This window comes from Candoia aspera, chromosome 2, assembly GCF_035149785.1.
Source record: "Candoia aspera isolate rCanAsp1 chromosome 2, rCanAsp1.hap2, whole genome shotgun sequence".
Classification (NCBI taxonomy): Eukaryota; Metazoa; Chordata; class Lepidosauria; order Squamata; family Boidae; genus Candoia; species Candoia aspera.
The window spans coordinates 20,469,443-20,497,394 of record NC_086154.1 but is presented as its reverse complement, the minus strand read 5'-3'; the positions used below and the strand labels follow the sequence as shown (position 1 = coordinate 20,497,394).

Here is a 27,952-nt window from a genome sequence, read left to right as displayed (position 1 = left end):
TTCTGATATACTGAACATCCTCCTTTACAGACAAAATAATCTCTTGGGCAAAGAGGGCTGAATGGCCTGCTGTGGACATTCCAGCAACTACAGGAACAGTCCTATGAATTTGATTGAAAAGGTGTTCGGAGATCCACAAGATTCCTTAGACCCATTTGGAGTTGTGCTACAGGACAGGGAAAGAATGGAGACACATCCTTCAGGAAGTGAATTAACTGGAAAAGGCCCTCCTGCTGTTCAGCCTGGGAGCTGTGGGGAGTTCTGGGCAAGAACTGGGCAGGAGATCCTGGAGGAGGAAATCATCCGTTCAGAAGGTCAGCCCTGGGACTTCAGGAGCATCCGATATCAGGAGGGTGAGGGTCCCCGAGGACTTTGTAGCCGACTCCACTACTTTTGCAGTCGATGGTTGAGACCGGACAAGCACACAAAAGCGCAGATGCTGGACCTGGTTGTCCTGGAGCAGTTCCTGGCCCTCCTGCCCCTGCAGGTGGAGAGCTGGGTGCGGGAGTGCAGGGCAGAGACCAGCTCCCAGGCGGTGGCCCTGGTGGAAGGCTTCCTCCTGAGCCAGGCGGAGGAGCGGAAGGAGCAGGTCGAGTTGCAGGTGAGAGACCTTCATGGGGAAGGGGTTTGAATGGAAGTGTTTGAATTCTTGATCCCTCCCTACCAGAGTTCTCTAGCATTCATAATATGTGGAGATGTTTTACTCATTCTTGTAGGACCTTGTTCCATTATCCATTCTAGAAGATAGATCTGGGACAGCCGCTCCTTTCTTACTTTCCAGCCTCACCGCTGGACGTTGGGGCTTTGAATTTGTGTTCAGAGAACAAGAATCCACTTCATGTTGTGTGGTGTCTGTTAATTATTCTTCTTTTCTCCTGCCTATTATTTATTTCAAGCCCTTTGCTGTGGAGATCAGAGATGCTGAGAGAAGGAGGAATCGATCAAGTCCCCCTCAGGAGCTGTTTTTCAGGAGTTTCTCTCAGGAAGATCCAAATCAGGACACCTCAGGAGGTAATACAAGGTCCTCCCATTCCCCAGAGACATCCCAGCTTCTCTTTGTATTCTCTTCTGTAGAATACCTCCTCCTATTTCATTAATTATGCATTTTAAAATTCTTTCTCCCTCACAGGGAGGAATGAAACGAAGTTGTTGATTCCTTATGGTGGAGCTGAAACAGTGCTTGAACCTCCAACTCAAGTAAGAGCAGGAAATTAGATTTGTATTCTCCCTTTCCTTCAGAAAGTCAAGGTGGTGTACGTAGCACTCTCTCTTTCCATTTTTCCCTCTTGTTTGGCTGGGTTAGTTTTGTATTCCTGAGAAACATAGAAGATTCAAGTGAGATTCTTATTAGGAAATATTTTTTAAAACCATTACTTAACTCTCCTTGCGCTAGTTGCTCTCCCTAGATTGCGATAACTAAGTTTTTATAAAAGCTTTGAAGAGACCCATTATCTGGTAGTTCTTTGACTTGGAATTGTACAAGGCTGCTCAAAAAGAACGAAATACTCACACTGGCATATGACCATTTTTAAGAAGCCTTGTTTGCAACCAGTGATAGGAAAAATAAGCCCATGAGATTAAAAGATAAGGCAGACTATTGAAATCCAATGAAGGTGGCCAGACAGAAACGTCTCTAAGTGAACATTGTTCTGAAAGAGCACAGAATAAAGGCACTTTTGGCTTGCAAAGTAGGTTCGAATCCTCTGATTTGTGCCTGGATTTGGAGGCCAAACAATCCAGCTTTACAAAGGCTGAAAAAAGCCCTTCCCAGGAAATTTTCTCCCCCTTCTTATCTCCCGTTCAGCCAATGGGTTGGACTACTAGCAGCTTCCTTGCAATCTGAGGAGGAGCAGAAACTGGGTTGTCTCTCTCTGGACATGGATGGCAGCCCACACAAATCCCTGGCTGAGCTCTCCCAGCACTTTCATGCAGGTGTCGAGCATGGACAGGATTGCTTCTTCTGGGGACACCCGAGGCCATTTGCTGCAATGCTAGAAAGAATCCCCCACCCATTTCCTTCTGCAAACAGAGGAAGGATTGGAGTCACTGATAGGTGGGTTTCCAAGGCCCATCTGCCAGTTGATTCTCTCCAGACACTAGGAGTCTTTTGATGATGGATGGATGGATGGATCGATCTAGAAGGAAAGTGGGCTTACTTTCACTGAATGGCACAAAGTCCTGAAGAATCAATCAAGTTGATAAAACCTGCCTGAAATATCTCTTCGGTCAATAACTTTTGGCTCTTTCCATTTTCTCACCTCAACCTTGGAATCCTACCAAGCATAGCCATTTAATGTAGTGCATATGTTTGCTTTGGGAATTGTGAACAATAGGACAGATCTTGCAAACCTTCCTGGTGCTCTTCTGTTCTCCTTTTCCTTCTGCAGGAGGGCCTTGTGTCCTTCGAGGAGGTGGCTGTGTGTTTCTCCGAGGAGGAGTGGTCTCAGCTGGATCCTCACCAAAAAGCGCTGCATTGGGAAGTCACGCTGGAAAATTGTAGGAACGTGGCCTCTCTGGGTAAGGGTTTGCTACTCTCCAATCAGAGGATTCAGGAAGACATTTTGTAGTGAGATGCCATCAACTTTTTTTTATTGTTGTAATCTTATTAAAGAATTTTTATCAGAGTAAAACCAATACAAGTTTTGAAGGGGAGATAAAGAAGATAAAGTAATAAGTGAATAAGAAAGAAGTATAAAGAAATGAGTAAACAGAAAAAGAAAAAAATAATAAAGAAGTAGCTTCCAATCTTCTTAACAGCAGTTCTAAATGCAGTTATATTTTAGCCTATCTCTCTCTAAGGTAACATCCTAGTTATCCTTTCTTATCTTCAAACCCATTGATCTCAAGTTTATTTTTTTCTCTTTTCAGCAAAAAGTCCATAAGGGGTTTCCAGTCCCTAATAAGTGTAGATATTGTCCCGTCTCTAATCAAGCAAGTCAATTTGGCCATCTCTGCAAATTCTGTCATCTTCACCAACCATTCCTGTGTTGTAGGTATTTCAGAGTCCTTTCATCTTTGTGCATATAATAGTATTGCTGCAGTTACCATATACAGAAACAATCTTCCATGACTCTTTTCCAGCTGTCTATCCATGAGTCCCAACAGAAAGTGTTCTGGTTTCAGTTGGATATTGATCTTTAAAATTCTCTGTATCACTGTATTTATTCGAATCCAAAATTTTCTAGCTTTCTTACAAGTCCACCGAACATGACAAAATGACCCTTCATGTTATCCACATTTCCAACATAAATTTGAAGTACCTTTATACATTTTTGGTAATTTTTCTGGTCTGATATACCAACAGTACATGATTTTGTAAAAGTTCTGTTTTAGATTACAACGTAACATAAATTTCAGTCCTTTCAACCCCACATTTTCCCATTGCTCCACCTGTATATTAGGACCAAAATTCTTGCCCATTTTATCATACATGTTTTAACCTGTTTATACAGTTTAGCAATTACACGTTCATCATTTGTACATAATTCAGGTTCAAATTCTGCCTTATGTTGTTCAGTACCACAGGTCCTTTTATTTACCTTGAACCTTTCTGATAACTGTAAATATGAAAAACATTGACAACTATTTCCCTCTGCCGTCAATTGCTCTCTCGACGTCATTTTGTATTCCCCTTGCTCATGTTCTAATTGCTCTCGATGTGTTACCAATTAGTCTTTGCCTGCTGCTGCTCTTCCATAAAATGCTTCTTGTGCCAAGAACCATAAAGAGTTTTTTTGGGCCCAGTCTAGGTTTGTATCTCTTCCATATTCTCAATATGGCACTTCTAGCATAATGGTTTTTAAAATCTACGTTAATCATAACTTTATCGTACCACAAATATCCATGCCATCCAAACCTCAGGTCATGCTGATCAACATCTAAAATTCTCTTATTTCTCAGCAACACCCACATCGAAACCAAACGAAACAGCAGGCTGCAATGTACAGTTTCAAATCAGGCAGACCCAATCCTCCTTTTTCCTTTGCATCTTGGATAATTTTATATTTAACCTGTGGCTTTTTTCCGTACAAACCTAGATATCTCTTTCTGCCATGCTTAAATGGTACATCAGTTGTCAAAATAGGTACTGTTTGAAACCAAAACATCATTCTAGGCAAAACATTCATTTTTATCACAGAAATTCTCCGCAACAGTGATGGTTTATTTATTTATTTATTTATTATTCAACTTTCTATCACCGCCCATCTCCCCCCAAAGAGGGGGACTCTGGGAGGTTTACAGTAAAACTCCCATTTTTACATATCCTTCTTAATTGCATTCCATATCTTAATTTTTTTTTCCGTGTCAGAAGAATCTACCAAGGAATTCTGTATTGAAAGGATTTGCTGGTGACGTCACAGTTTCCTGGGGGACGCCCTATGGGGCTCCTTTCATGTCCCTGTTATTTTTCCCACCAAAGTAGTTATTTATCTACTTCCATTTACATGCTTTCGAACTGCTAGGTTAGCAGGAGCTGGGACAAGTTGACAGGCGCTCACCCCATCACACAGCTTGCGCTCTCGGGTTTCAAACTGCCGAGCTGCCAACCGTAATGTTCCTCTGACTCAGCGTCTTAACCACTGAGCCACCGTGGCCCCTCTTAACATAATTATTTTGAAATAACATGCAGTTCATATTGGTCATAGTTATACCCAAGTATTTTACTTTTTTCTCTCTCTTAAAAGCTGTTGTTCCCATCAATTCTACTTGATCTTCCATTTTCATATTTTTGTTAACATCTTTGTCTTTTGATTATTAATCTTAAGACCCACTAAAATGCCCAATTTCTTTAATCTTTCATTAGTATTTCTATTCCCTCCAAAGAATCTTCCAGAATTACCACCAAATCCTCAGCAAATGCCCTCAGCAGTGGGGCAAAGGGCATCCTTATCTTGTCCCTTTTTGTATCTCACGAGGTTTGGTTAATTCTCCATTAACAATTATTTGTGCTTTTTGGAAAGTGTGGATCGATTTCACCCATTTAATACAATTCTGTTCAAAATAATATCTTTCAAGATTTTAAACAAGAAAGTCCAGTTCTAAGATCACTGCAGCTTCTTTTTCATTATGTGGTTCTAATATTCCGAAATCTCCCATATATTTCTAATGTTACCTCTTAACTGTCTCTTAGGTCAATGGCTTTCTGCTTAGATGCACCCTGTGCCATCTCTCATTTGGTGAATTTTTCCACTTGAATTTAAACATATCAGTGACAAAAAGCTCCTTGGCTTCAGGAGATGCAGAACTCCATCATATTGAGTTCAGCTTTTTGGGTCCTGATGCTTCCCTATCAGTCCTTTGAAGGACTGTCATTTATTCAGGCGCTTGGATTAATGACTTTTCTTCCTTTTCATTTCAGTCCTGAACCTTGAGATTAAGGGCTAAATGGTGCTGTTTTTCCATTGCAAACATGCTGTTTAGGGTTAATAGAAGAAATCTAGGTTTTTTTCTCTGCAATTGATGTGATTTTACTATGAAAAAAAGTAATGCAAATGAAAGGCGTTTGGCTAGGAAGAAAAGGATGAGTTTCAAAATTGATTTAGTTCTCACAAGTCTCTGCTGAAATAGAACCCCTTCCAATAAATGTTAGGTTTTCTCCTTATACCTCCTGGGATGTTCCCCTGATTCTTCCTTAACTCAGAGATGACTCTGGGTGGGATTTGAATAAGTACGGATAATTATAAACAAAAAGGATGCTTTAGGTATTTTCAAAGCTTTTATGGCTCATGAATGTAGAAATTATCATTTCCATACCATGCTACTGTAAGCATGCAAAACTAATATATTGGAATTTGGCAAAATTTCAGAAGGAAATTCATATGACTTCCTACAGTTGGATCTTTCCCCCTAAATTTCCTATCATTTTAATTTCTCCTTTCCTTTGAAGGTAATGATGGGCAGGAGAATAAAGATTCCAGTGAACCATCCCAATTGATCAGGTATGGAGATGGAACAGAGAAGCCTGCAATTCAAATGGAACTAGGAAGGCATGAGAGAAACCCCTCAGATAATTGGACTAAGGAAATCTCACCTTCCATTGATGCTCAGATGCAAGACTTTCTTGCGCAACAAGGAGAAGATTATATATGCCAAGACAATGGAAAAAATTACAATTGGACTTTCCTTCTTTCTTGTGAAAATGGGTCCCTTACATCTCATAAAAGGATCCACATAGGAGAGAAGCCATACAAGTGCACGGAGTGTGGAAAGACTTTTACTTGTAGGAGTCAACTTACTCTCCATAAAAGGATCCACACAGGAGAGAAGCCATATAGATGCATTGAGTGTGGAAAGAGCTTTGCTCAGAAGGGTAATTTTAATTCCCATAAAAGGATTCACACAGGGGAGAGGCCATATAAATGCATGGAGTGTGGAAAGGGCTTTACTAATAGCAGTCAGCTTAATTCTCATAAAACGATCCACACAGGAGAGAAGCCATATAAATGCATGGAGTGTGGAAAGGGCTTCAGTGAAAATGGGTCCCTTATGAGACATAAAAGGATCCACACAGGGGAGAAGCCATATAAATGCACGGAGTGTGGAAAGGGCTTCAGTGAAAAAGTTTCCCTTATGAGACATAAAAGGATCCACACAGGGGAGAAGCCATATAAATGCATGGAGTGTGGAAAGACCTTTATTCAGAGTGGTCAACTTACTCACCATAAAAGGATCCACACAGGGGAAAAGCCATATAAATGCATGGAGTGTGGGATGGGCTTCAGCCAACTCAGAAATCTTACTTCCCATAACTGGATCCACACAGGAGAGAAGCGATATAAATGCAGAGAGTGTGGGAAGGACTTTATTCAGAGGAGTCATCTTAATTCCCATAAAAGGATCCACACAGGAGAGAAGCCATATAAATGCATGGAGTGTGGAAAGAGCTTCAGTGAAAATGGGTCCCTTACATCTCATAAAAGAATCCATACAGGGGAGAAGCCATATAAATGCATAGAGTGTGGCAAGGGCTTCAGTGAAAATGGGTCCCTTATGAGACATAAAAGGATCCACACAGGGGAGAAGCCATATAAATGCATGGAGTGTGGAAAGGGCTTCAGTGAAAATGGGTCCCTTATGAGACATAAAAGGATCCACACTGGGGAGAAACCATATAAATGCACAGAGTGTGGAAAGACCTTTATTCAGAGCGGTATCCTTACTCAACATAAAAGGATCCACACAGGGGAGAAGCCATATAAATGCACAGAGTGTGGGAAGACCTTTATTCAGAGTGGTCAACTTACTTGCCATAAAAGGATCCACATAGGGGAGAAGCCATGTAAATACATGGAGTGTAGAAAGTGACCTAATTTCCCATACCCAATTCCAGTTGTGTGAGAATCCATGTAAATTCTAGATTTAGTTGGTTAAATCTTTGCATTAACTATTTATGTATTCTGAACTAGGAAAACAAGTGGGTTTTTTTGAGTCTGACCCTCAGAACTGGCAGCCCCAGGGAGATGAATTTACCAATGAACGCAAAAGCAATGAGCACATGCCATTTTAATTATGAATTGTGGATTTTCGGAGGTACTGTCATTTGAAGGTGGCCAATGCTATTGTCAACAGAGCCGCATGTGGCGCAGAGGGGTAGGCAGCAGTATTGCAAGCAAAACTCCACGACCCGGGTTCGATCCCAGCAGAAGCTGGATATTCTCTCGGGTAGCCAGCTCAGGTCGACTCAGCCTTCCATCCTTCCAAGGTTGGTGAAATGAGTACCCAGCTTGCTGGAATAGGCAACGACTGGGGAAGGCAATGGTAAACCACCCTGCTATAGTCTGCCAAGAAAATGTCGCGAAAGCAGCGTCCCCCCAAAGGGTCAGATGTGACTCGGTGCTCGCACAGGGGACCTTTCACCACAATGCTATTATCATGGTGGCCTCAGATTCAGAGTCAGATTCAGATGTAGAAGGGCAGCCAGCTCCAGAAGTGGCCGTGGTTAATGAACAGTCAGCTGGGCTCACTAGATGAAATGCAGCCTGAGCAGGGAGAGGAGGTGGGGCTGGCCAGCAATCAGCAGAGACATCTGCCGCAATTCTCTGAAGATGAGGGCACGGAATTACCACCCTTCTCAACACAAGAGTCCGGCGGGCAGCAAAGAGAGCACAGCAAAGGAATTAGTAAGGTTACTCACTAGGAAGCAGCCTTGCCCTCCTAAATGAGCCAGACTGGGACTGCTCTTATTTAAAAAGAGCTATGAGGTTGAGCTGCTTCACTGGAAACAACCATTCGCAAACCCAGATGCTGTATACCTTGCCTTTGAACTTGAACCTGTGTGACTGTGACTCTGAATCTGGACTGGGTGACGACCTCGCTAACACTTTGGAACCCTGGATTTGCCTGACCATTCTTGTCCCTGCTCCCTTGAATTTGGACTATCTTTTTAGGCAAGTTTTGCTGGACTTGTGGGGACTTGATTGCTCTTGTGTGCGTTTGCACATACTTTTCCCTCTGCTGCTTGCTATTGCTTAAAACTCACCTAGTAAAAGTTTGCAACTGTCTCTCCGTGTACTTGTCTTTGCTTGGCCTGAGACAGGACAGGTATTGCCCATCAGTAAGAGAATATCTTTTTTTCCCTTAACTTTACATTTATTCCACTTTCCAGTTGGGGATCAGTTCCAAGAAAATGGCAATTTTAGGCATCTCGGATTCTGGGCTATGCAATTTTATGAAGATGTGGTCTTTTTGTGTTTTAGAAGTGAGCTTCCTGGTCACCCATTGTTTGTTCTTCCCACTTGATCATGGTTCTGGGAGGGATGTGAACAGGCAGACGTTTAACAGGTGCTGCCTCCTAAAGCAGCAGAAGTAGCTGCATCTCCCTGATGCATCTCTTCAAGACAAAGCTTTATTAGTGTTGCTTCCATTATAGCAGACATACAGATAGAAATTCAACTGATTCAGTCACTTCCCAGAGTTTAAACTTTCCTTCTTTTGCCTAGTCGTCTTACAGTTGTTTCCACCTGCCATTCTCATTCTTTAATACACTCACAGTTTATCAGGGGACCCTTCACTTCTCTATTCCCACAAATAGTTGGAAATGGTACACCAGAGAGATTCTGGGGTCTGAAGCAATGATGATGATGTTATCCATTCAATCATATCTGATTCTATGGACCAGCTCTCTCCAGATTTTCTGATCTTGTACGGTTTCTTTCAGTTATGCTCTGGCTGGTGTCAGCTTTGATGGTGTCTATCCACTGTTTTTTGGCTTCGTTTCCTTTTCCCGCTGACCATTCCAAGCATAACTACCTTTTCCAGTGTGACATGGCTGAAATAAGCATGGCAGAATTTTGTAATTTTGCCTTCCAGCGATATGTCTGGTTTTATACTCTCCAGTACTTATCTGTTGCTTTGCCATACTCGATTCATGCTCATCGTTGCTGTGCGACCCAGTGCGATTTGACGCTTTATTTCTGGACTGCATTCACTGCTTTGATCAATCTGCAATCCTAGGAAAGTGAGTTCTGGCAATCATTTGATATCTTCGCTGTCAATTGCTATTTTGACATTCCATTCCTTGCAGTGGCCATGAGCTTGGTCTTTTTGATGTTCAGGAAGAGGCCAAATTTCTCACTTTCTACTTTAATCCTTTTGATCAGATGTTTCAAGCTTTCTTTGATTTCTGAGAGGAGAGTTGTGTGGCCAGCATATAGAAGATTGTGGATGTATCTTTCTCCAATCTTTATTCCAAGTTTTGATTTTTCAAGTTCCAGCTTCCTCATGATCAGTTTGGCATACAGGTTGAATAAGAAAGGTGAAAGAATGCAACCATGCCACACTCCTTTCTCTATCTTGAACCAATCAGTGTCTCCATATGGTGTTTGTACAGTGGCTTCCTGATTAGTGTACAGTGACTGCACCAACTTGCCCACATATATTCTAGGGCTCTCCACAGCTTGTCATGATCAACACAATCGAAGTCAATTTATTGACTTTCTTGTAGTCAATAAAGCAGATGGAGATGTTCTTTTAATATTCCTGAGATTTTTTCCATGATCCAGCATAGATTTGCAATACCTGTATGGTCACAAGTGCCATGACCCCTTCTGAAGCCAGCTTCAACATCTGGTAATTCCCTTTTGATGGCTGGTATCAGACTTTGTGGTATGATCTTAAGGAGAACCTTGCTAGCATTTGGGATGAGGACAATTGTGCAGTAACTGGAGCAATCCTTGGAGTCACTCTTTTTTGACAATGGAATAAACACTGAGTGTTTCCAATCCTGTGGCCATGTATTGTGGAAAATTCCCAGATTTTCTGGCACAAGATTGTGATGGTTGTGGGTGGTATAAGCTGCAGAATTCTGCAGGGATGGTATCAACACCTGGGGCCTTCTCCCTCCCTTTCTCATTCCTTGATACAATCACAATTTATTAAAGGACCCTATACTTCTTTGTCCTCACAAAAAGTTGGAAATGGTGCACCAGAGAGATTATGAAGTCTGAAGCAATATTATAATCCAAAGGGAACTCAAGTTCCATCAAAGTTTACAGAGTGAGATGGAGTGTGATATTAAATTGTCCCATTGAATAATTGAAATAGTGAATTAAAAGTGACAACTAATAGGATTTGTACTTCGAATTTTTCATTACCTCCCTTCCTTTCTCCCTCCCTCCCTTCCTTTTCCTTTTGTTCCAAGTTAGGGATACTCAGGAGAATGAGAATTAAAGTGACTCCAGTGTGCTGAAGTTGCAAACAATCAAGCAAGAAGGGAGACATTTGGAAATCAGTGAGGGCCAAAATAAAATCATATGACATTAAGAAAAGCTATTTCAGAAAACTACTTCAGTTCCTCCCGACTAAACACCCAGAAATGAGAAGGGGAACTGTCTGGGATGTGAAGATACCAAAACTCAGATCCACAGTGTAGAACTAAGACCTGAGTCAACCAGCTTGAATGCAGAAAATGGAACCTTTCTCAGTCAAAGGCCTCTCCTTATGTGAGAGAATCACCACATACACATCAATGTCTAATGTGTGGAAAGAGCTTCAGAATGAAGAATTCGTCTCTCACAAAAGAATGAAGAGAAGCCCCATAATCCATGTGCAAAATGCTTTCCAGCATTAGGGCCATGTTTTGCCTTTTTAGGGTGTGATGTGGGCTAAGCAAAAGTCTAAATTTGATTGAAATAAAATGAATTAAAAATCAATTAAATGGTTATTTACCAGGCATATATTAAATTCTCTTTCTCCTTAGTTGCATTAAAAATTAGTGACACATAATTTTTTTGGAACAATTTGGGTTGGGGGCATACTTCAGGGTTTCAGACTCCTGCTGGTTTAAAGCTGTTTATTCAAATACTGCTCATTCTGGGTCAAACTGGAGAATAAAGAAATGGGGAGACTTCCTGTGAGTGCCATGGGGAGCTGACATCCTGCTGGCAGTGGGACTGCATTTACAAGGAGAATTGTGGCTGGGTGTTGGATCCGGACCAGCGAAATCTCTCTGGAGGAGGCAGAGATCATTGAGATTATCCACGTGAATCTGGACAGCTGCTCTTTGTAAGTAGATTGTAGGAATTGCTGTTTTCCAGTTGGCTTACAAATTGAGTGGCTGGGACTCAGGATTCCATCAAGCTCACACTCGTAATGCAGCCTTTTAAGTGCCTAAAGCTCAACTGAGCCTCATTTCTTAATCATTTTTTGGATTTTTTTTTTACTGTATTGGAAAGATTAAGACCTTTTGGATTGGTAAGGTTTTATTGTATTCATTGGGTGAGTTCCCTTCTCCTTGGAGAAAGATGGTGTAAATTTGATTTTAAACATTTTGGAAATATATGATTTTTGGGGTTATACAGCAAAAGGGTGCTTAGAATATGGATTTTAGAAAGTTAACAACAGATTAAAGGTCCAGATGGTTTTGGAATTATAGTTTTAAATTAACTAGAAGAATCATTCCCATGGAAAACGGTGACTGTTCTGGCTTTTCCTAGGAAGACATATGATAAGGAGGCCTTGAAGGTTGGACACTAGAGAGAACTAGAGGATAATAAATTTGTTTGGTTTACAAAGAAAAGAATGGAGCAAAAATCCTTAAAAGTTTTTGGATACTGGTCTGCAAATTTACTTGATAAGATAGAGCACGTTGCAGTGATGTTACAGAAGAAGAAGTATCAACTCATAATTGTGAAATTAATTTGAAGGGAGATTTAAATGTGGCAAGCAATGACAAGGACATGGAGAAAGATATACTGGACACACAAATGGAACTGATGAATGACTTATTCCCTAAAGGAGATGTACATATGTTGAATTAGAAAACTGATTTGCATAACTCCTTCTTACTGGATATGCAAAAGAGCTCTGTTAAGATCATGAAGGACTTTATAAGAAGTGACAAACAAGTGGACAAGCTTTACTTATTGGATATACAGAAGAAACCTGTTAAAGTTCTGAAAGATTCTTGGTTTAAAAAACAGTTCTATAGAAAACTATAGAGTCACTTGTTGAGATGGGTGGCTATAGAAATTAAATAAATAAAAAAAATAAAAACTAGCTCTGGGACTCTTTTTGAAGGGGTTAAAAAAATAAGATCCTTAAAAATTCAGGGAAGGAATACAAGGCTGGCTTATCTGATCAGGGCTAAAAGAGAAAAGTATATTTGATTTCCTTTACTGGACTTTTGCTGACAAGGAACAATTGACAAAACTTTTGGATTTTATTTTTTAGTTAAGTGTTGAGTTGTGGGGTTATGAGATTATGGTAGAGAGATTATGTCATATCTAGAGATGGTGCTAAGCTAATAAAATTGTCTTTACTTGCTGGGATGAAGAAGGAAGTTACTAACTTTCTTTTTTACACTTTTTTCTTTTTTGTATTTTTCTGTTTGTATTGGCTTTTATTTATTTATTTATTTATTTATTTGATCTCTATAGCTGCCCATCTCAACAAGTGACTCCTGTTTTATTCTTTTCATTTGTAATCTATATACTACTAAAACTCTCATGTCTTTGATACTTTGAAACCTTAAATTGGGTGAAATGGTGCATCATAGGGCAACAATTTTTGAACCAAGGTACTTCAAATCAGCTAACTCACAGAATGCACCCAAGTCCAGGACCCATTACTCCCATGGGATTGAAATTTGGGAATTGGCTGCTTTGGAACTGAGGCAGAAATTTGAAATCTCTTAAAGATGGTGCACATTGAGGAAAGGACGAGGGAGTGATTTGGATGCCTCTGGCAAGGTAAGGCTGGCTGGGAGGGTGGGCCCTCTTCCCCCTTGAGGGAGGGGACCTTTGGGGACATGCCAGAATAGGGAGCAGGGTGCAGTTTTCCTCACAGTCCGTGGCTCCCTTTCTTCTACCTCCCCCCAGCAAAGCGGCAGACAGTCAGCCAAAGAGGAGGCTGCGGCAGCTTCAGCGGGGCTTGCCTGAGGGTTGTGAGGGAAGGGGAAGGTTTCCCTCTTGATCCCTGATTCCCTTTGCTCCACCTCCATCAAGCAAAGTGGCAGGCAGTTCCTCAGTTCAGCTGAGGAGGAGGAGGAGGCTTCAGCGGGGCTCTCCTGGGGGTCATGAGAGGAGGGAAAATGGCGCAACCCTTTATTATATGTGGGAAGAAAGGGAAGGGGGGGAGGGAGGGAGATTTCTGACAAGGAAAGTCAATGAGGAAGCCGGCAGCAAGTCGAAAGTTGCTCCTGCTCCCAATGCTTTTTTGCCTGCCCCTGGTCATTCTGTTTCTGTTTACGAAAGGAAATATCTCTGAAAGGATGACCCAACAAGACATGGGTTGTCTAGTTCTTAACAAAATTATTTGAAAAAAAAGAGGATAAAGAAATGGGCTGAAACAGAGGCTAACTCCATTCTATTTAAATTGCTTTTAAACCACTTTTCCCCCTTTATTTAAATTCTTTGTTTTGCTAATTGTAACTAAACAACTTTCTTGCTTGCTTGTTGTCACCTGCAGATGCAAACAGATGTCTTCAAACCAATAAAACAAAATTTGCACTTTCATTTTCTCTGTCTATTCATGGACAGCCAGTTTGGTCTAGTGGTTAAGGAACCAGGCTAGAAACCAGGAATATTTGGTTTGTTCGCAGCCTTGAGTTATTTATAAAAATAATAAAGGTGGGATAGAAAATAAATAAATAAATCTGAAGATATTCTGGCTGCCTTAAATTCTCCAGAGGACTTAAGCTTCCTACTCATATTTCCTGAGGCGTATTCCCTACTCAACCCCTAAGTAAAACAGATTTTATTTATTTATTTTGCCTCATGATTTGGGCTTTATATTCACTTTTCACTCTTTGCCTTCCTGCCTTTGTAATTCCACCTTTTCTCCCGTCACATAGGAGACGCCATTCTCCCACTCTTCCTTTCTTCACCACGCCTTGTTTTGAGGTAACATTTCTAGAAAATCCATGAGTTTGAGCTTTTTTATTCGGAAATTGTTTTCTTTCGATATTTCTTTTTCTTCAGGATCTTTTCTTCAGGATTATTCTTACTGTTATGGGCTGATACTTGGTGTTTCAAACCACTATCAGCCACCCAGAGTCTTGAATTTGAGAAGGGCGGCTGTATAAATTGAACTAAATAAAAATCAATGGAAATCTTTAATTTTCCTAACCTGTCACTTCCCTCCCTGAGTCCCTGCAAGCCCCCGTCTTCCTTCACATCTGGCCTGAAACTCCCCCCCGCCGATCTCCCCCTGCCTCCGATCTCGGCCCTTTTGGTCACTCTGCGCAGCAGCACTTGGCACCAGCACTGGTGCTGAAGCAGAGGCCTGAGGCCTGAGCAGTCTCAGCCAGCTGCCACTGCCCCCAGGCCTCTACTTCAGCCCCAGCACCGCTGCTGTCACTAAGAAATGTCACCTCAAGCTCCATACTGCTGGCCTTCATCTCTCCGCGCTTTTCTCCTGCCATGTGTCCCATACCTTCCCCAAGCCACTGAAGGAAACCAGGGGAAATATTGAAGCCACACAGCAGGGCAAGCAACCATTCTGAAGGCAAGAAAAACGCCAAGTTGCAGAAAAGCTTTGTTCTTTTCAAACTTGGTTGGAACTGGAGTGAGCTTCTCAACATAAGTGCAACTTTCAGTCTATTACACTTGTTTGGTTATTGTTTAACTACAGTGGATATAAAAAGCCGTCACATCCCTGTTAAAATGCCAGGTTTTTGAGATGTAAAAAGAAATCAGAGCAAGATAAGTCACTTCAGAATTTTTTCCACCTTTATTATAACATACAAGCTGTACAATTCAATTGAAAAACAACTGAAATCTTTTAGGGTGAAAAAATAAAAAATTAGACGAACGTGGTTGCATAAGTGTGCACACCCATAAACTAATACTTTGTTGAAGCACCTTTTGATTTTATGACAGCATTCAGTCTTTTGGGGTAGAAGTCTATCAGCATGGCACATCTTGCCTTGGGAATCTTTGCCCACTTTTCTTTGGAAGAGCTACAGTTTAGTTAAAACAATAGCCAAATAAATGTAATAGCTTGAAGGTTGCACTTACCTTGAGCAGCTCATCCCAGTTCCAGCCAAGTTTGAAAAGAACAAAGGCTTTCTGCAGCTTGGCGTTTTTTCTTGCCTTCAGAATGGTTTTTTGCCCTGCTGTGTGCTTTAATCCCTCTCCCGGTTTTCTCTAGCCTCCATCGCCAAAGGCAGAGCAGCCACTTCTGAAGGGTTTCCTCCGCCTCCTTCCCGCAACCTGTTCTATACCGAGAACTGCGTTTCCCCCACCTGCACTGCACACAGAATCCACCAGGGGGCTCCCTCTGCACAGAGAAGGGAACACCAAGAGCTTCGGCATTGGGCGGCTGGAGGGTGGGAAGGGAGTGACATCACTCAGTCTTCCCTGTTTAGGACGCGGCACTCTCTCCCTTTAACCCTTTGAGCTCCGCAGGAGTTTGCATAAAAGGGCTGCGGGAAAGTCTTGTAAAGAGGAGGTTCAGACGTGCCCTGGGTGAGTGGGGCACCTCTTCCCGTGCAAAGGGAGGCAGGGGGTTCTCGTGCTGGGGAAGGAAGAGACACGTGCCAAGTCCTCCTCCAGGTTCAATCTTCGGAGTCCTGGGAATGGGAGAGCCCGGATCCCATATTCCACTTCCGCCCTTTCCATGGACGTAACAGGGAGGGGGGAAAGCAGAGCTCCAGACCAGCGGTATTTCTCCCAAGGAAGATATCCAGGATCCCCAGGAAGGACGATCAGGCCCCATTTCCTGGAAAAAGCCCCTGACCTTTGTGTGTGTGTGTGTGTGTGGGGAGTTTGCATTGCAAATCTCAAGCAGGAAAGAAGCAAGGAAGGAAATGCAAAAGATTGTGCCTCCATTCTCACCATGTGCTGGATGAGGCTAAAAGAGGGTTGCATGCTCTGCAGTTCAACATGCCTTAGGAGGGTGAGTGAACAAGGACATCATCCTCCGCTACCTTCTTTCAAGCCCTGTGTCTTGTGTGAACTCAGCCCCTGCGGCTGGTGGAGCTGTCTGGGCTTAGGGCATGTCGGGTGAACCTGCCTGCATGTAATAGTGTGCCTTGGCTCTTCCAAAGCAAACCCTGAAGAAAGGGAACTGGAACATGCTAAGGCAGGATCATTTCATTGGCATTTCATTTGATGAGAACTACTGTAAACTTTCATGCTTTGTTAATCTGTTTGGGGTTTGGCATGTTGTGTGAACCCTGCTTGTAGGTAAATGTAGATCTAGGTTTTAAAAAGCAAGCCCTTCTTTGTGAGAACAGAGAAATAGAAATGCTCTGAAATACATTTATTCAATGTTCCAAGTCCATGGTGGAAGTCAATCCCATATTTTGCAACACACACACAAACACAGAACCTATATGCTCAATACCACTGCAGCCTATACCAGCTCAGAAAAATACTTCTTTCTACAGGGTAGAGTGTTGTTGAATGGTTAAATTCATCACTTTCTAATTCTTAAATTTATTTTCTTTTCCATTTCAAATAGACTAACTTGAAGCCATTTGTACATCATGATATACAGACAAAATTATCTCTTGGGCAAGGAGGGCTGAATGGCCTGCTGTGACCACTCCTGCAGCTACAGGAACAGTCCTATGAACATGAATGAAAAGGCGTTTGGAGATTCACAAGATTCCTTGGATCCATTTGGAGTTGCATTACAGGACAGAGCAAGAATGGAGATACAACCTTTAGCAGGTGAGGGAACTGGAAAAGGCCCTTCTGCTGTTCAGCGTGGGAGCTGTGGGGAGATCTGGGCAAGAACTGGGCAGAAGATCCTGGAGGAGGAAACCATCCGTTCAGAAGGTCAGCCCTGGGACTTCAGGAGCATCCGATATCAGGAGGCTGAGGGTCCCCGAGGACTTTGCAGCCGACTCCACTACTTTTGCAGTCGATGGTTGAGTCCAGAAAAGCACACAAAAGTGCAGATGCTGGACCTGGTTGTCCTGGAACAGTTCCTGGCCCTCCTGCCCCTGCAGATGGAGAGCTGGGTGCGGGAGTGTGGGGCAGAGACCAGTTCCCAGGCAGTGGCCCTGGTGGAAGGCTTCCTCCTGAGCCAGGCAGAGGAGCAGAAGGAGCAGGTGAAGTTGCAGGTGAGAGACCTTCATGTTGGGAGTCCAGAAGGGAATAAACAATGTGTTTGAATTCTTAACCCCTCCCTACCAGAGTTCTCTAGCATTCATAATATGTGGAGATGTTTCACTCATTCTTGCAGGACCTTGTTCTGTTATCCATTCCAGAAGACAGATTTGGGACAGCTGCTTTTTTCTTACTTTCCAGCCTCACCGCTGGACATTGGGGCTTTGAAGTTGTGTTCAGAGAACAAGAATCCAGTTCATGTTGTGTGGTGTCTATTAATTCTTCTTCTTTTCTCCTGCCTACTCTTTCAAGCCCTTCGCTGTGGAGATCAGAGATGCTGAGGGAAGGAGGAATCGATCAAACCCCCCTCAGGAGCTGTTTTTCAGGAGTTTCTCTCAGGAAGATCCAAATCAGGACACCTCAGGAGGTAATACAAGCTCCTCCCATTCCCCAGAGAGATCCCAGCTGTCTCATCTTCTCTTTGTATTCTCTTCTGTAGAATACCTCCTCCTATTTAGTTAATCATGCATTTTAAAATTCTGTCTCCCTCACAGGGAAGAATAGAATGAAGTTGACTCCTCCTTATGGTGGAGCTGAAACAGTTGTTGAACCTCCAACTCAAGTAAGAGCAGGAAATTTACTTATTAGATTTGTATTGAGAGAGGAAGAGGTAGAGGTACAAAAAGATAGATCAATCGATCCAGAGGGAACCTGGAGTTACTTTCACTGAATGGCACTGAAAATCCTACAGAATCAATCGAGTTGATAAAACCTGCCTGAAATATCTCTTCAGTCAATAAATTTTGGCTCTTTCCATTTTCTCACCTCAACCTTGGAATCCTACCAAGCATAGCCATTTAATGTAGTGCATATGTTTGCTTTGGGAATTGTGAACAATAGGACAGATCTTGCAAATCCTCCTGGGCCTGCTCTGTTCTCCTTTTCCTTCTGCAGGAGGGCCTTGTGTCCTTCGAGGAGGTGGCTGTGTGTTTCTCCGAGGAGGAGTGGTCTCAGCTGGATCCTCACCAAAAAGCGCTGCATTGGGAAGTCATGCTGGAAAATTGTAGGAACGTGGCCTCTCTGGGTAAGGGTTTGCTACTATCCAATCAGAAAGTTCAGGAAGACATTTTGTAGTGAGATGCCATCAACTACAGTATTTTTTAAATTATTATTGTAATGTTATTAAAGCAACTTTATCAGAGTAAAAACAATACAAGTTTTGAAGGGGAGAGTAAAAAGTGAATAAGAAAAAAGTATAAAGAAAGGAGTAAACAGAAAAGGAAAAAATAAAAAGTAATAAAGAAGTAGCTTCCAATCTTCTTAACAGCAGTTCTAAATGCAATTTTATTTTAGCCTCTCTCTCTAAGGTTACTTCAGTTAACTATCAGTTATTTCTGATTTAAAAATATTAAAAATTTTAGCCTCTCTCTCTAAGGTAACTTCAATAACCATTAGTTATTTCTGATTAAAAAATCTTCATATAGGTGTCATCTCCTGGGTGGGAGAAGGAAGGAAGGAAGGAAATAGGTCAGTGGCTCTCTGCATAGATGCATCCCTTGCATTTCTCATCCGGTGAATTTTTCCATCTCTCTTTAACCATATCAGACTAAGTCCTTGGCTTGAGGAGAGGCTAAACTCCATCACACTGATTTCAGCTTTTTGGGCCCAGAAGCTTCCCTGTATGTCCTCTGAAGGATTGTCATTTATGCAGGCTTTTGGGTTAATGACTTTCCTTGCTTTTCATTTCTGTCCTCAGCCTAGGGAATAGGGGTGAAATGGTGCTGTTCTTCCATTGCAGACATGCTGTCTAGGGTTACTAGAAGAACTTCAGTTATTTTTTTCTCTCCCTCTGCAACTGTGTGATTTTGTCAAGAGAAAAATGAATAGCAAATGAAAGATAGTTTGGGTAGGAAGAAAAGGACGAGTTTCAAAACTGATTTAGCTCTCACAGGTCTCTCCTGGAATTGGACCCTCTCCAGTAAATGTTAGGTTTTTCTCCTAATACCTCCTTGGATGTTCCCCTGATTCTTCCTTAACTCAGAGCTGACTCTGGGTGGGATTAGAATAAGTATGGATAATTATAAACAAAAAGGATGCTTTAGATGTTTTAAAGCTTTTATGGCTCATGAATATAGAAATTACCATTTCAATGCCATGCCATTGTAAGAATTGGCCATTGTAAGAACATACTGGAATTTGGCAAAATTATTATATGCACAGAGATAGAAAGATTCAACACTACCCACTGTGGAAGAATGGTTGGTGAAGTTGACAGATTTTGCTGAAATGGATAAATTGACTTTTTTGACTAGAGAACAGACACTATCTACATTTTTTGGTGACTGGAAGCCTCTTATGGACTTTTTTCATAAAAATGAAAAAAATGAATTTGTGATTTATGGTTTTGATGATTAGACAGGACAGATTATAGAAAGAAGAGTAATACGATGTATTGTTAGAGAGAGAGGTTGAAATGTATTGTACTTATAACTGCTATGAAGAATATCAAAAGCCACTTCCTTGTATATTTCTTTTTGTTCTTTTCTATTATTCTTTAACTTTTTTCTTGCACTTCCTGCTTTTTCTTTGATTTCCTTTTTTTCCCCTTTTCTTTCTTTCATTCATTCATTCATTCATTCATTCATTCATTCTATTAGTTTGTGTTACTTTTAATCTTCTCGTTTAAAAGCTTCAATAAAAACTATTTTAAAAAAGGAATTTGGCAAAATTTCAGAAGGAAATTCAGATGACTTCCTACACGATAATCTTTTTCCCTAACCTTGCTTTCATTTTCATTTCTCTTTTCCTTTGAAGGTAATATTGGGCAGGAGAAAAAGGATTCCAGTGAACCATCCCAAATGATCAGGCAGGGGGATGGAACGGAAAAGCCTGCAATTCAAATGGAACAAGGAAGGCATGAGAGAAACCACTCAGATAATTGGAATAAGGAAAGCTCAACTTCCATAAATGTTCAGATGCAAGACATTCTTGCCCATCAAGGAAAAAAAAAGAAAAAATATACTGGGAAAAGTGTAAGATTACTCAAAGAAAAATTAGATGCAAATGAACACTATCCAACTCAAACCAAAGGGGAAGGTTATATATCTAGAGACAATGGAAAAAAATACAATTGGACCTTCCCTCTTTCTTGTGAAAATGGGTCCTTTACATCTCATAAAAGGATCCACAAAGGAGAGAAGCCATATAAATGCACTGAGTGTGGAAAGACCTTTACTTATAGCAGTCATCTCACTTCCCATAAAAGGCTCCATACGGGGGAGAAGCCATATCAATGTATGGAGTGTGGAAAGACCTTTATTCAGAGCATTCAGCTTACTTCCCATAACTGGATCCACACAGGAGAAAAACCACATAAATGCATGGAGTGTGGAAAGGTCTTCAGCCAACTCAGAAATCTTACTTCCCATAAAAGGATCCATACAGGGGAGAAACCATATAAATGCAGAGAATGTGGAAAGAGCTTCAGTCATAGCAGTTCCCTTACTTACCATAACAGGATCCACACAGGGGAGAAACCATATAAATGTGTGGCCTGTGGAAAGAGCTTTACTAATAGCAGTGAACTTATTTCCCATAAAAGGATCCACACAGGGGAGAAGCCATATAAATGCATGGAGTGTGGAAAGACCTTTATTCAGAGCAGTCAACTTACTTCCCATAAAAGGATCCACACAGGGGAGAAGCCATATAAATGCATGGAGTGTGGAATGAGCTTCAGTCATAGTGGTTCCCTTACTTACCATAACAGGATCCACACAGGGGAGAAACCATATAAATGTGTGGCCTGTGGAAAGAGCTTTACTAATAGCAGTGAACTTATTTCCCATAAAAGGATCCACACAGGGGAGAAGCCATATAAATGCATGGAGTGTGGAAAGACCTTTATTCAGAGCAGTCAACTTACTTCCCATAAAAGGATCCACACAGGGGAGAAGCCATATAAATGCATGGAGTGTGGAAAGGGCTTCAGCCAACACAGTAATCTTACTTCCCATGAAAGGATGCACAGAGGGGAGAAGCCGTATAAATGCACAGACTGTGGAAAGAGATTCAGTCATAGTGGTTCCCTTACTTACCATAAAAGGATCCACACAGGGGAGAAACCATATAAATGTGTGGCCTGTGGAAAGAGCTTTACTCTTAGCAGTGAACTTACTTCCCATAAAAGAATCCACACAGGGGAGAAGCCATATAAATGCATGGAGTGTGGAAAGAGTTTTACCCATAACAGTAATCTTACTTCTCATAAAAGGATCCATACAGGGGAGAAACCATATAAATGCATGGAGTGTGGAAAGGGCTTCTGTGAAAATGGATCACTTATGAGACATAAAAGGATCCACACAGGGGAGAAGCCATATAAATGTGTCGAGTGTGGAAAGACCTTTATTCAGAGCAGTTATCTTATTTCCCATAAAAGGATCCACACAGGGGAGAAACCATATAAATGCAGAGAGTGTGGAAAGTGCTTCAGTGAAAATGCATCCCTTATGAGACATAAAAGGATCCACACAGGGGAAAAGCCATATAAATGTGTGGAGTGTGGAAAGAGCTTCAGTCATAGTGGTTCCCTTACTTCCCATAAAAGGATCCACACAAAATAGAAACCATGTAAATGTGTGGGGCATGGAAAGAGCTTCAGGAAGAGCAGTGACCTAATTTCCCATGCACAGATCTGTTTGGATGAGAATCCATCTAAATTCTAGATTTACTTGGTTAAATCTATGCGATTCCTATTTATTTATACGACTAGGAAGGTTTTTTTGAGTGTGACGCTCAGAACTGGCAGCCCGAGATATGAACTTGAAACAAAAACAATGGGCATGTGCCATTTTAATTATGAACAGATTTTTAAGATGTTATCATTTTAGGTAGCCAATGGTACTGCACATCAATAAGAGAAAATCTTAAGTTTATGTTCGTTCTAGTTTCCAGTTCATCATGGTTCTGGGAGGGATGTGAATAGGCAGACATTTAATAGGTGCTGCTTCCCCAGGTGGTAGAAACAAGTGCATCTCCCTGATGCAACTCTTCAAGACAAAGTGTTGCTTTTGCTCTAGCAGACATGCAGTTAGAAATTCAGCTGATCCACAGTCACTCCTCAGAATTTAAATTTCCTTCTTTTGCCTAGTCTACTTACAATTGTTTCCCCCTCCCTTTCTCATTCCTTAAGACACTCACAGTTTATCAGAGGATCCTACACTTCTCTATCCTCACAAAGTGTTGGAAATGGTGCACCAGAGAGATTTTGGGGTCTGAAGCAATATTATAATCCAAAGGGGACTCAAGTTTCATCAAAGTATACAGAGAGAGGGAATGTGATATTGAACTGTCCCATTGAATAATTGTGATACTGAATTAAAAGTGACAACTAAAAGGATTTGTGCTTTGAAGTTTTCCTTCCTTCCTTCTGTCGGTCCATCCATCCCAAGTTAGGGATACTCAGGAGAATGAGATTGAAAATGACTCCAGTTTGCTGACACTGTAAACGATCAAGCAAGAAGGGACACCTTTGGAAATCAGTGGGGACCAAAAGAAAATAATATGTAATTAAGAAAACCTACTTTAAAAATTTGGAGCATATATCTTCAGATTCTTTTGTTTTTCAATATAATTTTATTAATTTTTTAGAAAGAAGATAAACTAATAGTAATAGAAAGTAAGAAAAAGTAAAAGATCAAAGATAGAACAAAAAGTGCAAAAAAACAAAGGAAAAAAGAAAATGCCAAGTAGTAGCTTCTGATTTGTAAGCAATTACAAGCAATTGTACTTATAAGTTTACCTCATCTCTCTATTTTTTCTATAATCTGTTCTTTCTGTTGTCCAAACCATAAGTCATAAGTTTTTTTAATTGCAGGAATGTGCTAAAGCCAGTTAGGCAAAAGCCTTCAGCATGTAACTGATTATGGTCTTGTCAATTTCAGGTAGCAGGACAAGTTGGGGGGAGAATACCAATCAACTAATTAAAGTCAAAGAGCTGAGCTTGCTAACTTGCCCTCAGCAAGGCAAGCATTACACAGCAGAGAAAAGCTGCTCAGGAAGATACTCAACAAGCCAGACAATGTTTGATTTTAAGGCTCTGCCTGCTAGTCGGAGGACATGAGGACAATGTTGGCATTCCTTTGTTTTTGCCCGGACCAAGCCACTAGGTTACCATGGTAATTGAGTACTTCCTTAAGTATCGGCAGGGTGAAGAGGTCGAACTTAATTGTCCTCAGTTTGGGTGTTATTAGCTGCATTGCCTGGGGGAGGGCAGCTTGCCTGGGCTTGTTTAGTTTTGCTTTTGTAGCCTGCCAGCCCAGTTGCAGTTCAGTCCTCTCTGAGCGTGTGTGAATGCACAGCTTGTAAAATATGTTTTTGTGCTTTCTATAAATACATTTATTTTTATAGAAATGCCTGGTGTGTGTGATTTTTCTGATCTCTCGGGCCAAACACTTTCCAGCACACTCTGATAGGTTATGGGCCCAGTCCAGAGAGAGCAGAGAGATCAGCTCCACACCTCATGCACATTTTTAAAGGCAGGTAGCAAAGACCTGGAAGATTTTCTGTGGAGCCACCTGGAGATTTTTCCAGCTGCTGCCGGTCTGCAGGACAAAGAAGCCAGCTGAGGTGACTTGCAAAAGAAGGAAGAAGCCATGGCTGCCTCCCAGCCCTCAGCAATGCCTCTTGAGCATCTATCAGAGACCAACTACTTGAATTGGGCCCTGAAGATGGAAATGTATCTTTGCAGAGAGAATCTTTGGCTGCCAATTGGTGAGCAAATCCCAAAATCCCAGTGCTGAATGGCTTAGACAGGATGAGCGGGCTAGAGCCACCATTATCCTGGGAGTTGAGGACAATCAGCTAGTGCACGTGAGAGGCATGCAGTCTGCAAAGGAGCTGTGGGATGCTTTGAGAGACTTGTATGTAAAGGCGACAGCAGGGAGTAAAGATACCCTGACAAAAAAGCTGTACAAAGCCTACCCTGCAGAAGGGCATAGCCTTCCTGAGCACCTGCATCATATTCAGCAGCTGTTTGTTGAGTTGCAGAAGAGAGGAATGGAATTTACACCTCTCACAAAATCCTATATTCTCCTGTCCTCACTGAATGAAATGTGGAACATGCTGATTTGTACCCTGGAGGCTATGCCTGAAGCAGACCTCACCCCATCGTATGTTAGACAGCGCTTACTCGCTGAAGGGGAGAAGAGAGAGGAAAGATCCCCCCCATCTCTTCTGGAAAGCTGCAATACCAGAAAACAAGGGAAAAGAAGGGAAAGGAAGCTGAGGCCACAGCGCTAGCCAGCCAGTGATGCTTCACTTGTGGTTCAGCTGGACATTTGCAGAAAGACTGTGCCTTGCGACCCACGAGTAGAAAGACAGGAAAGAAGAACACAAGGGCAACACAGAAGAAGGCTCTTCAGACAACCCAAATTGCACAGGTTGCTGAGAAGGGTAATTCTGATGTATGGGTGTTAGATTCTGGGGCCAATTGTCATTTATGTAATTGTAAAAGCTCTTTTGTGTCACTGTCTAAAACTGAAAGACAAAGTGTATCTTTGGCTGATGGGTCTGTGACCAAAATTATGGGACAAGGTGACTTGTATTTATCCTGCTTAGGAGAAACTGTAAAAGGTGTGTTGTATGTGCCAAATTTACAATCAAACCTTTTATCTGTGGCACAATTGGCTGCAACAGGGTATGTCATAACATTTAAGAAAAACGGTTGTGAGATACATAAAAATGGAAAATTGTGTGCTACTGGTATATTAAAAGACTCCTTGTACATTGTGCAAACTGCAAGGAAGCCAAGCTGCAAGGCTGCAGTTGGCAACATGCCATATCATGACCAATGTGTACACCTGATGCACAGGAGATTTGGTCATGCTAATTTCAAGTATATAGCACAAATGCCACAGCTGTGTGCTGACCTAAAGATAAAACCCTGTGACAAATATTTAGATTGTGTAGTTTGCAAAGAGTGCAGAACACATAAAGCTCCTATGAGTAAGCACAGTGACAGAATTACAACTAGACCTCTAGAAATTGTACACTCTGATATTATTGGTCCTTTTGCTCCAAGTCTTGGACAAGCAAGGTATGCAATGACCATCATTGATGATTTCTCAGGATACACATTTATCTACATCTTAAAACATAAAGATGAGGCATTTGAGAAATTTAAAAGTTTTGTGACATGGGCAAATAGAAAATTCCCTAGGCCTGTATCTGCACTCCAATGTGATAGAGGAGGAGAGTACCTTTCTCAGAAATTCAAAAGGTTCCTAGTGGAAAAGGGGATAGAACAAATTCTTTCTAACCCTTACACCCCTCAGCAAAATGGTGTTGCTGAAAGAAAGGGTAGAACCTTGCAAAATGCGATGGAATGCATGCTTAAAGATTCACATTTATCTTTTAAGTATTGGGGAGAGGCAATATCTACTGCCTGTTATGTACAAAACAGATTGTATAACTCTGTGATTCAGGACACTCCATTCCATTTGTTTTATGGGTAAACCATCTTAGAGTGTTTGGTAGCACTGCATGGGTTCATATTCCAAAACAACAGAGAAGGAAAGGAGGCCCCACAACAAAGAAAGCCATCTTTGTTGGCTATGAACAAAGCCAAAGGAGCTACAGGTTCATAGTGGGAGAGAAATTGATAATTAGCAAAAGCACTTTTGCTGAGCAAAACTGGGGGAGATTAAATTCTAGCTCTCCAGTTGATGTATCTACGACAGAACAGCAAGGACTTGCTGATAGTGATCTTTTGCCTGATGAGGACATTAAACTAGAAAAGCAAACTGAAGATCTGTCTGATGAGACAGATGCTTCTCAGGAAAGTGATAGGAGTCAAAATTTAAGCCCTGTATTACCTTGCAGATCTCAGTGGAGTAATAAAGGTGTTCCTCCATCACGTTTTCAGGCTGAAATAGTAAAGGCTTTTCACATATTCACAGAACCTGAGTCCTTAGAGCAAGTGAATGCTTTACCATCTGAGATTGCACAAAATTGGCATTCTGCCATGCAACAGGAATTAGCATCCTTGAAAGAAAATAAAACATGGAAACTGGTAAATCTACCTCCCAATGAACGCTGCCTAGGTTGTAGGTGGGTTTTCAAACTGAAAAGGGATGCTGATGGAAAAATCCAAAAATATAAAGCAAGGGTAGTTGCAAAAGGGTTCACTCAAAGGAAAGATTTAGACTTTGACAAGACTTTTGCACCAGTTACTAAAGGTGAATCAATTAGATTACTGTTAAAAGTTGCTGCACTCAAAGGAATGTCAGTTCACCACTATGACATTCAAACTGCATTTCTCTATGGTGATTTAGACCACAAATTATATATGCAGCAACCCCCTGGCTATGAAAAAGGGGAGAATCTGGTCTGTGAACTGCAGAAATCAATCTATGGATTAAAACAGGCTGCTAGATCCTGGAACCAAAAATTAGATGAAAAACTGCAGAATTTTGGCTTTGAAAAAGGAAAAGCAGATCCATGTGTATATGTGATGAAATACAAGGCTGTATGTATGTGCATTTATGTTGATGATTTGCTGCTGTTCACATCAACAGAAAAATGAAGGCTTGATTTTGAAGCCTGCATGAAAAGCCATTTCACATTAAAAAGCCTTGGAACAGTAACAAATTACCTAGGCTTGGAAATACACAGGGAGAAGGATGGTAGTTTTCTGTTAAGCCAAAGGGGAAATAATGTTAAAATAATTGTGAATCAAAAGACATGTTTGCTGATATTTTAACCAAACCTCTTGCTCTACCAAGACATACAGAGTTGACAAAGAAAATTGGTTTGTGTCTTACTCCTTAGCAAAACAAAGGGGAGTGTTGGCATTTCTTTGTTTTTGGCTGGACCAAACCACTAGGTTACCATGGTAATTGAGTACTTCCTTAAGTATCGGCAGGGTGAAGAGGTCGAACTTAATTGTCCTCAGTTTGGGTGTTATTAGCTGCATTGCCTGGGGGAGGGCAGCTTGCCTGGGCTTGTTTAGTTTTGCTTTTGTAGCCTGCCAGCCCAGTTGCAGCTCAGTCCTCTCTGAGCGCATGTGAATGCACAGCTTGTAAAATATGTTTTTGTGCTTTCTGTAAATACATTTATTTTTATAGAAATGCCTGGTGTGTGTGATTTTTCTGATCTCTCGGGCCAAACACTTTCCAGCACACTCTGAGAGACAAAAGGGAAGATGTCTGGTAACCCTATTTTTGTCAGAAGATTGGACCTTCTAAAATACCTGCTATCATGGGGGGGAGGGGTGCTTCAGCAGTTACATTGAGAGGGGACGCTTGAATAGGTGTCTCCCCCCCACCCCCCCATCATTTCACTTCTATCCCAGCATGGAGGCAGCCTGCAATTATGCCTTTCTACTCCATAGGGGTCTGGAATGCTTTGCAGTTTGGGCTGGTATGAAGCCAACGGAGTGAGATCTCTGCTGCATT

The 27,952-nt window shown here is 41.5% G+C and overlaps 2 protein-coding genes across 2 annotated transcripts in view; both read left to right on the top strand.

The window, feature by feature from the left end:
• LOC134489058 (zinc finger protein 91-like) overlaps positions 1-7,557 on the top strand; it is a 77,516-nt gene extending 69,959 nt beyond the window's left edge. The window contains exon 7 of the mRNA XM_063291487.1: positions 6,134-7,557. Within this exon, the coding sequence (XP_063147557.1) occupies positions 6,134-7,305 (1,172 nt within the window). The 3' untranslated portion in view covers positions 7,306-7,557. The remainder of the gene's footprint in view (positions 1-6,133) is intronic.
• Positions 27-22,914, top strand: LOC134489060 (zinc finger protein 708-like). Its single transcript, XM_063291489.1, has 5 exons — positions 27-601; positions 17,808-17,922; positions 18,050-18,117; positions 18,450-18,579; positions 20,310-22,914. Exons 1-5 carry the CDS (start codon positions 62-64, stop codon positions 22,118-22,120), a joined length of 2,664 nt encoding a protein of 887 aa, XP_063147559.1. The 5' UTR covers positions 27-61; the 3' UTR covers positions 22,121-22,914.
• Positions 22,915-27,952: the final 5,038 nt, after the last annotated feature.